The following is a 10,200-nucleotide window of genomic DNA, read 5'->3' on the forward strand; positions in this document are numbered from 1 at the left end:
AAACTAAGAAACTGAGAGAGTGGGCAGCTCTGTCCATCACTTGGGTGGGGGGGGGGACAATGAGACTTTCTCAGCTGGGAAAAGTTTTACATGAAGTTTTACCTGAAATGGTACAGGGACAAAATTTGAATATATACTTTAAGAAGAAAAATAAGCATTCATATATTTGCATGTCATTTTAGATAGATTACCATGTTCTCTGTAACTCTGAAAATCTGAGGAATTTCAGAAAACAGCTCAGGGCATTAGCACTTACTGCAGAAGGTGTCTGATCTCCAAGGATAGATGGTCACCCCAGCTTCCTGGCACGCTGCAGCATAGCTGGCAATGACCTGGCAGATCACAGCTTGTTGGCCATCAAAGAAGCAATAATCGTACACACAATCTTGGAAGTATCCTTCTGGATCCACTTTGCTGTGACATTCTCTGAAGGGGCCGCTCTTGGCTAGGATGAGCCCACACTCCTTGTTGAGGTTCCGTTGATTCTTCTCAATGGCTGACAGAGCAGGGCATTCTTCCGTGCCCCCTTTGCTGCAGCCTGGCACCTCCCGCACTTTCCAGCTCTGACCAAAGTCCGATGGGTGTGGAGCCACTGTGCCATCTTTCATGGTCAGATCGTCCTGCTTGTTGCCATTGAAGTTCCCACAGAGACCACACAAGGCGCCACGGTAACTGCTGGGCACAGACACAGTGACCCGGCTGATCCCATCAAAGATGACGGTCAGTTGGAAGTCTGTCTGGACCACTGCCCCTTGCCCTCTCCTGAATACGGAGATTCTGTTGATGTCGATGCTGTAGGGCAGGTTGGTCAGCAAGTCGTTCACCTAGAGCCCATTCAAAACAGGGGGCATTTCAGAAGTGCCTTTGTAATCCATGATGTTCCCCCAACCTGGTGCTCTCCAGGTACTTTGGACTACAACTCCCATCATCCCTGTCCCTTGGCTGTGCTGGCCAGGACTGATGGGAGTTGGAAGACCAGTAACACTTGGGATACGTAAGATTAAGCAAGGCTGCTCCAGAGCACAGAGATCAGCAGAAAAATTAACAATTGCAGGGAGGAGGGGAAATTTAACTCCTTTTAAATTCTGTGTTAGGTATCAAGTACCACAAAGAATTCACTTGCTGATCTTAGCTTTCTGTTAGGGGTGAAACTTCTGGTAACACACAACCTGGGAAATTTGCCCCTGCCTGTTTTGTTCCTCTCACCTCTGCAACCAAAAAAAGGATAACCCACTGTACTAGATTATTGAAGTAAAGTTTCCCTTTAAAATGATAATAATAATAATAATGCTGGAAAATAGATTTCATATGATCACAGAATGGTCTCTTTTCAAAAACTATGCAAAATGGGCACAAGGCTGCCCACTTCACCTTTCTTCTGGGCACTAGCCATGGAGAGGAAAGGAACCATGTCAGGTACCTTCATTATCAGAATAATTCCCTCCCCAATTCTCAATAGTTTCCAACTGTGATGTTCCAGATGAGGAATGGGGAACTTTTTTCAGGCTGAGAGCCACATTCCCTTCCGGGCAACTTTCTGGGGGCCACATGCCACAGGTGAGAGGGGTCAGAAGCAAAAGTGGGCAGAGCAATGAATGCTAATTTTACCTATGTACAGTAGGCTAGTTTCACGCATAATCATATATGCCTCTCTATCTTTCTTCCAGGCAAGCATGATTAGGGTTCAAAGGACACATTCAAGTCATGCAAGGAGGGTACAAAGCAAGGCCAGTGTAGCAAGGAGATGCCTTGGGGAGATGGTCAGTGGTGGGGAAGCCACTTGGGCGCCTGGGGTGGCACGCCCCATAGGGGTGGAATGCACCACGGGGCCTCTGGAGTCTGCCTGCCTCCTCCCACTCAGCTGCCATACAGCTGGGGGGGAGGCAGCGGGCGAACCGTTTGGGCAGCCTGCGCATGCCCAAGCCACTGCGACTCTCCCAGGAGAGACACATGGCTCAGGTGCGCTGCAGGCCCCATGATGAGTGCCGCCCAGCATTTTGTCACGCCTCTCAGTGGTGACACCTGGGGTGGTCTGCACCCAACTGCACCCCCCTTCCTCTGCCCCTGCATTTGGTTCCCCACCTCTATGATAAACTCACCATGACTTTTGCAGGGTTCCCTCTGCTCATCACAATGGAGGCCCCATAAACTTTCACCTCTACAGTCCGGGTATAGGACACAGACTGGCCGCCTCGCTGGTCATTTTCAACGAGGACCTGGAAATCGACCAGATCTTCCCTCTTCTCACACAGCCCGGTGAACTGATACACGCAGGTGCCCTGGAAGTCAAACTTCCGGCCATCAAAGCTAATGTAGTGCGGGTCGCCAGAGGCAGAGCAGTTGCCAAAATCGGTTGGGTAGCAGTTCTGAATGCCACCCTCGACCCTACACTCCGTTCCCTTTCCGCAGCTCACTGCCTGACAGCTCACTTGTCTTGTCTGTGGGTCGCAGAAGCACCTTTTCGTACATGTCTTGTCTCCCCAGAAGTGCTCGCCAGGAAGCAAGTGCTTCCCCTCAAACACGCACCCACAGGCAGACTTGGGGATGCATTTCCCAGCATCCAACACAAAGCCCTCGTTACACTGGCAGCCTTCCACGCAACACATTGAGGAACAATTCTTGGGCCCAGCTTGGTCATTGCAGGTGGCAGGACATGGAGACCCACAGAGCTCATAATGGCTGTTCTCGGGGCAAGATACACCTGTCAAAAGAGACAAGATCCTTATCAATAGCACAAGATTAAAAGCTTAGAAGACAGCGCGGGCCAGAAGCAAGGTGTTCTAGATTCTGCTAGCCTAAAATCCCTGCTAGAGCACTGCAGAAATAAAACAGGATAACCTCATATGCAATTCTCGCCTTGAAGTGTTCAATACAGGTGAAATAATACATCCACTATTTGCCTTCCTAGCCCATCCCTATTCAGCTGTTACATGGAACTGATTTTTTAATTTAAAAAAAACTATAGAGATTCTGCTTCTGCTGTCACACTCTATTCCTAGAGTCCCTTCAAACCATCTCTCTCTGTCATAGTGGGGACAAGAATCTTCCTTAATAGTGAATGCTAGGCTCAGTGAAAAAGTTTTCGTGCAGAGATCTGCAGAACATGAAATGCCCTGGCTTGACAGTATGTACCTCATGACATAAGGGAGAACATAATTTTTAAGCCAAATAATGAAAATAAAATCTGCTGTGCTCTACTAAGCACCCAGAGACACTTACCGCAACCAGTGCGGGTCCTCCAGTCAGATATAGCAACTCCCTTTTCCTGGCAAGCAACTGCGTAGGTATTCAGCGCATCACAAAGAAGCTCCTTCAGCCCATCATTCAAGCAGAGGTCATAGACACAGTTCCCCAGATAGGGGTTGGGGTCGATCACAGCATGACACTTGCTGAATGGGCCATCCTCTCCTTTGATGAGCCAGCCACAGAATGGTTCACCTTCATACTTCTTGGCCATTTCTGGGGAGCAGGTTTTGCATTCCCCATGGCAGTCATCCCAACACAACCTGTCGCCATCATCTACTTTCCAGCTCTTTCCAAACTCATTGGGGTTGGGAGCCAAGGCCCCATCGGGTTTGTTGAAGTCATCAGCGGGGTCTCCATTGTAGTTGCCACAAAGTCCGCAGACATTTTCATAAAAGCTGCTGGAGAGCTTCACCACCAGGTAGGTGTTCCAGTCATAGGAGACCTTCAGGGAGAAATCTGTCTCAATGAAGACAGAGCTCCCACTCTGGTAGAGACGGAGTTTTCCTTCATGGAGGGAGATGGGCAGACGGAACCGCAGGTTGTCCACCTGCAAGAGAAAACTCAGATGCAACAAACAGCAGGACAAGACTGTAGATTGTATTCAATGTCAGTCAGACTCAGAGCAGACCTGTTGAAATTAATGCACTAACTTGGGTCCATTAATTTCAGTGGGTGTGCCCAGAGTAGAAATTGGTTGGATACAACCTATTGGGTTTGCTACATCATATAGCCTGTTGAATGAGATGGATGTAAAATAGGAACGTATATGAAAAAGACCAACACACACACTTTCCTTGGCTCTGATTCGACATTTTACTGCCGAATCAGAGCAAATGAAAAGCAAGTTTTCTGTCAATTGCTTTTTGATTCAGTGGTAAAAAACAGGTTTTCCCAGGGGAAGTTCCAGGGCAAAAGAAAAAGAAAAAGTAACACTTGGACACAGAGCTTTTAACTGCAGACCTGTGGCTGGAAAGTACAGTGCAAGAAGGAATAATTGAAAATGCAGTCACTAGAGTGGATTGCCAGGCAAATATCTGGAACCCTGTAATCCAGATCCCTCCCCCCTCCCCTGCAAAAAAAGATCTCATGAGCTAAGTGACAGAACAGGACCAAGCAGAGGTAGGTGCTGCTCCTGGGCACTCACTGGATCATTGATCCCAAAGATGGCATCTCACCAGATCAGTTTACTGAGCCATCTAGGCTTGTAGCTAATTCTGTCTCACTACTGCTCTTATTTTGGGAGAACTTGTTTAAATTAAAAATGGTGAGAAGCCCCCGAAGCCTCATCTATTTGGGCAGTGCTATCGTTCCCAGTGCCCAATGGCAGGCAGATACAGCCAGCCGCAAAGTAGGTATGGCATAAAAGGAAAACAGCTCCCCCTCAAACACTAAAAAAGTGGGGCACTGGCTGGTGGGGGGAGGGGAAGAAGGAGGGAGCGGAGGGGTGGCCAGAGAACAGTCCAGGTTAGCAAACAGGGGCAGGGAGACTTTGCCAGATCCTCTGTTCCACATGCCTGCGTTACAAGACAAGACAAGAAGCAAGCAGAGTAGATTGTGATGGACTCTTGGGGAAAATAGGTTGCTTTTTTAAAGAAATAGAAATATGGTCATCTTTCGTTCTCACCCTCACAAAGCCTTTCTCATTTCTGACCACCTTGATGATGGTGTTATAGACTGTGACTGTCACAGAGCCAATGTACGAAACACGAGTATTTCCTCCCCTGTTCTCATTCTTGGCTTCAACACTGAAGGAAGGAAGAGTTGCATCCGAGCCACAAGTCTTGGCAATAGTGTAGGTACAGGTGCCCATGAAGTCAAATTTCTTCCCATCGAAGGTGTGATAATGAGGATCTCCTTGGGCCCAGCAGTTGGATTCAGACTCTGGCACACACACTGGATCACCTCCTATGATTTCACACTTCTCCTTCTTCCTGCACTGGATCAAGCTGCACGGAGACACTGGTTTGTCTGGAACAGAACAATGGTGGTGTCATTGCAAAAGCAAGCATCATTAGTAACTAGGGGAGGATGCTGCAGACAGACAAAACAAAGGAAACAGGCTTCTGAATAGCCACTTATCTGGTTGCCTTATGGACATTCTGATTGCTCAGGCAATAAGGCAATCAATATGGTTTAAATTTGCCTTCTCAGGAAGAAAGGAAAGCTGTGAGTACACTGGAATTAAGATTCAAGTGGAGAGTAGGTTTCTCAGAGAGCCTGAGGGGCAGAAGGAGGCCATGGGAGACAGTGAAACATGAGGAGCAGGGAAATACAAGATGGCTGCAGGGATGGTACAGATTAGGTAACGGAGTTAGAAAGAGGAGACAAATGAAGAAGAGGCTGGAGGACACAGGCAAGGAGATGGAACCTGTGACAAAAGGGGGCAGATTTGAGAGTGGGAGGCAGAAAATCAAAATTCATCAAATTAGACCATTTTACAGTCCTTTATTCTCTATATGGAAAGTATACTGGAAACTAGGACACTGAAATAGTGGCAGCTAAAGTTCCATTCCAATGTCCATTGAGATCTACTGTGGTCCTCCAGTTACCGCTCATAAGGGGCCACTTTCTTTCACAATCTACAAATGAGCACACAGTAATGTTAAAACACAGCATCCAATGCTGGAAGGCAAAAAGATGAAAATATTGGAAGTGGAAGAAACCACAAATAAGGATGGGGATATTCATTAAGATGTAACAAATTATAATTATATAGTCTAACGTCTCATTTGTAGCAAAAAAAAAAAAAAAAAACTTAAACCATATGCACAGATCTGGATACTTACCACAAGAGCAAATGGCCACGGAGCCATAACCATTGCTTTTGGCACCTCCAAGGATGAAGAGCCCAAAAGGAGTGGTGGGATGTTCTACAGAGAGGGCACTGGTTTCTTTGCCCAAGCTGAGTAGAGCAAATGAATATTCTGTTCCAGGGACTGGTGCCCATTCAACATTGGTAATGGCTTTTTTCTCCAATGTGATCCCACCAGAAACTGAGGTTTTGGCCATGATGACAGCAAAATTATCAAAGTCCCTAATCCCATCAATGTGATATGACGTGCAATAGCTTGTTAAGGCTGGAACATTGATGAGGAATGGATCGTACTGGCAATTTCCATTATTGGTACCAGTGTAGAAAAAAAGGACCTGGATTCCTACATCAGCAGAGATGGAAAGGACCTGAGAGGGCTGCTTCTCAAACCGCATGATTTCTCCAGCCACCGCACGACGGGAGCCTTGGTTGACCCCAGACTGGTATTGGATCAAAGTATTTTGGGAAGCGATGACATACACAATGTCTATTCTAGGTTGAAAAGACAGTGAAGGAACTATGAAGGTGGTGCCCCAGCTGGAAACAGGCAAGAGCTGCTCAACGACATGGTCACATTCTGAGAACTGTATGGCACAGCTGTGCCCACTCAAAACAGCCACGGGTGAATCTGATTCAACCTTGCTGCCAGACAAATCAACTGAGCTTTGCAACTGAATTGCTTGGAAGGCTTTGAGGTCAACAACAAGCCTGCTCCCTGCAGCATAAACTTTCCCTTGGAATGTCACGGCCCCTTTCAGGTGAATAGTGACTTGAGTAGGAAACTGATAGGCTACAACTGCAAATTCCTTGAAAGTGTTTGAGAGATGCCCTTCTGGGGTTACCACATAATATTGTGTGCCCAGCTGATGAACTGGGTACACGACTGTGGCAGCACTTGACGTAAGCTTGTAGTTGTAGGAAAAGACTAAGATATCTTTGTCAGCTTGGATCCTGACAACCCCATCAAAGATATTGTTCCCTGTCAACTCCGAAGAGGCCGGGACCACAACAGACACTGTCTCTTTCTCATAGACTAGAACCGTTTTCTGAAATGAAGATTTGTTCACTGTGACTTTGACGGTGGTTGCGGGATGATATCCGGTGATAAGCAGCTCAAGCCTAGGACTTTGTTGGCTTGCCAAGTAGTTCTGCAGGTAGCATGTTACAAATTCCTTCCCACGGTAATCTGCTCCACAGAACCCTGAAAGGCAGAAGGAACAGATAATTAGTAAAGTGCAAGTATCTCGATGCTGTGCCGTAATCACATGAGGTGGCAGCAATTAGAGTTTAGTGTACTTTATTATCCTATCTTGCAACAGACAGAAAATTAAAGGAAGCCATTCTATTTGGTTATATCAAGGAGATGGCATCTGAGAAAGCTCAATAAATGATTATTCATCTATTGACATGCTATTAAGCATCCCTAAGAATATCCAGCTTTTCCTGTGATAGCCTGCACCCCAGAAGGAAGTTTTTCAATGCAGGCATCTCAATGCTGTGCTATAATCACTTGGTGTGATAGCTTTTGGAACATTCTATACTGATCTGACTTTTGCAACTTCCCAAAAAAAAATCTATCTTGATAATTGACAGAAAATTATCAGAGGGACTTTTAAAGAACTCTATTTGGTTATATCAAGGAAAATGTATCTCAGGAAGATCAGGAATATTCATCTGTGGGAGAGGCTCACATGAGTTTGCCAAATACAGGGGGAAATGAGAACCACCTAAATCAGAAATCTGACTGATTAAAGTTTACGATATAGTACAGGTGGTGATGACCTGTGGCCTGTGTTAGTGCAGATTCAGCCAACAATGCATTGGGCTGTGTGTCTGATAGCCACAGTGTGGGATTTTCGGTCAAAGAGAAATTTGCCAGGCTCTGAGTGAGTCCCTGTTCTGTCAGCATCTTTAGTTGCTCCATAGAGGCAAAATTCAAGAAGTGTCTCCCTTGTGGGGCCAACCTGCAGGTTAATTATGTACCAAACTCACCAGATAGGAGCGCCAGCCCGGTCAAAAGCAGCAGCAGTCTCTTGGCCATGGCTACAAAACAGTAAAAGAAAGAAGTTCAGGTCATCTGCAGATTCTGCGTGAGTGTGTGCATGAGTTTTCTTTTCTTTTCTTTAACTTTTCTGCTCTGATCATTTGTCTCACCTGGGTAGGGATGGGGAGAAAATTGATTTTGTTTGCATTTCCACAAGGAACTGTGGAAGTCACACAATTCGAACCAATACAGTTATTCTTCAAAATTCACACTTCTCCAGATCTTGCAAGGTAGCAACCCAGCAATGCATACATTAGGTGAAAGTGTGTGAAACAATGGGAAAATTTGTGAAAATAACACACGAGAAGCATTGTATTTGCAAAAATGTGCAAATTATTGAAAACAGGGCTTTTTTGCAGCTGGAACTCACTGGAATTGAGTTCTTGCACACCTATTTGGTGCATTCCTGCTGCGCAACGGAGTCAGAAGGGGTGCGCACCCTAAAAAAAGGTCAACAAGTTCTGGCACCTCTTTTTCTAGAAAAAAAGATATATACTGTCAGGGTACTGCCATCGGAACAGGGTAGGGAAGCAGAGGGGCAGTTGGGTTACAGGGAACCTCCGAAAATCTTGCGAAGCAGTTCCTCTTCCTGTGGTGGGGAAAGCCACACCTCCAGTGGGGAAGAGGGGAAGGGACCAGAGGATGCTGCTGGGAGCCTCAGCACTGCTCCTGGCCAAGCTGGCCAGGAGAGAAGCATGCCTCTTCCGTTGCCCACCCTGCGCAGAGGTGTAAAACAAAAAGAAGGAAGGAAAAGGCTGGGGGTGACTAAGCTCTTATGTTGGGGGAGGACCTGGAAATGACCACTCCCGGATTCTGCTAGCGATTGAGGCAGACATGAACTTGTGGCTCTGCACTGTAAATAGTTTTGCACCAAAATAAAACCTGTAAAAGACAGGTCGGAGTCCTGACTGGTTACTCACGAGCAACCACCATTGCCATCTGACATATACCATTGCAGGAAGCTGGTGGAAGCAAGCCAGTGCAAGGTAAGCCAAGATAAAGTTGCACCAGATCCAAACCCTGTCCAAACCACAAAAACAACAGTTTTAAGGGGTGTGTGGGTGTGTAAAAGCAATAAAAATATTCATTAAAAAATGGCAGGCTCGCCTTAAGACAATTTGAACTGAATAGAGGGTCCTGTTGGCATGAAAAGGTCTTCAAGAAACACATGAAAACTAACAGCAAGGAGGCTTGCCGAATCTCTGCTGAAAGAGTTCTGCATTCCATAGCATGGAACTAGTGCCACTAAATGCCTGATTTCTGGCTGAAGGCAGCTGGACTTCTGAAACACAAGGGCTACCTAACAGAATTTGATTAGACCAGCATTGGATCAGGAATAGAATTTTCATGCTAAAAAACTCTAAAAGGTGCACAAGCCTTTCTGCAGCCATTACATGCCCTCCAACATTTCTCTGATGAAAATAAGGGAAAGTGGGACATCCCAGGATCAAATTAGAAATGGGGACGCCTTCTATAAATCTGGGACTGTCCCTGGAAAATAGGGACTTACTGGAGTGTCTGCCATTGCTAACCAGGTGTGCTTCCCAGCTGCACACAAGGGCTATATGGTTAAGCTTGCTTTCATTCCCAATGGCTTTTCTGCAAGCCTGGGCTTTTCTGCTGACATACAGGTTACTTATCTCTCCCCATATAAAAGCATTGCTCACTCAGCAAAGAATAGAAAAAGCATCTTGCTTACCTGCTGAAGCCACCTGACTAGTTCAGCTCACCAAATAGCTGGGCTTATATAAGCAGCTTACTCTCTAGTGGCTCTCTGAGCCCTAAAAGTGGGCAGGGGAAAGGGCAGCATTTTGCCTGATCTTTCTTGGCAGCAAGCACTGATAACAATATTTATCAAAGAACTGACAGCCCTGGTATGATGATAACTAAAATCTATAATATATAACCCACATTGTGGAAGTGGAATGAGGGCAGAGGTCAGGGAGGAGGGAAGCTTTAAGAAACCAGGCAAGTCTGAGGTTTTGGTGGGTGTTTGGTGAAAATGTGTCAATTTCTACTTCTCTCTTAAATCTTAAATGCAGTTAGTCCCATTTTGAAATTTTAGGGTTTTTCTTTTCAGGAACAAACAAACCACACT

The 10,200-nt window shown here is 46.1% G+C and overlaps 1 protein-coding gene across 1 annotated transcript in view; it reads right to left on the bottom strand.

The window, feature by feature from the left end:
- The window catches only part of LOC310768527 (IgGFc-binding protein-like), a 30,725-nt gene extending 20,884 nt beyond the window's left edge, over positions 1 to 9,841 (bottom strand). Inside the window, exons 1-7 of the mRNA XM_083626677.1 lie at positions 9,802 to 9,841; positions 8,051 to 8,101; positions 6,033 to 7,259; positions 4,871 to 5,214; positions 3,220 to 3,793; positions 2,100 to 2,701; positions 257 to 824 (exon numbers count right to left, since the gene is read on the bottom strand). Coding sequence (XP_083482803.1) covers positions 257 to 824; positions 2,100 to 2,701; positions 3,220 to 3,793; positions 4,871 to 5,214; positions 6,033 to 7,259; positions 8,051 to 8,099 — 3,364 coding nt within the window. The 5' untranslated portion in view covers positions 8,100 to 8,101; positions 9,802 to 9,841. The remainder of the gene's footprint in view (positions 1 to 256; positions 825 to 2,099; positions 2,702 to 3,219; positions 3,794 to 4,870; positions 5,215 to 6,032; positions 7,260 to 8,050; positions 8,102 to 9,801) is intronic.
- Positions 9,842 to 10,200: the final 359 nt, after the last annotated feature.

The sequence above is a fragment of the Podarcis filfolensis genome, assembly GCF_964270895.1.
Source record: "Podarcis filfolensis genome assembly, chromosome: 8".
Lineage (NCBI taxonomy): Eukaryota > Metazoa > Chordata > Lepidosauria > Squamata > Lacertidae > Podarcis > Podarcis filfolensis.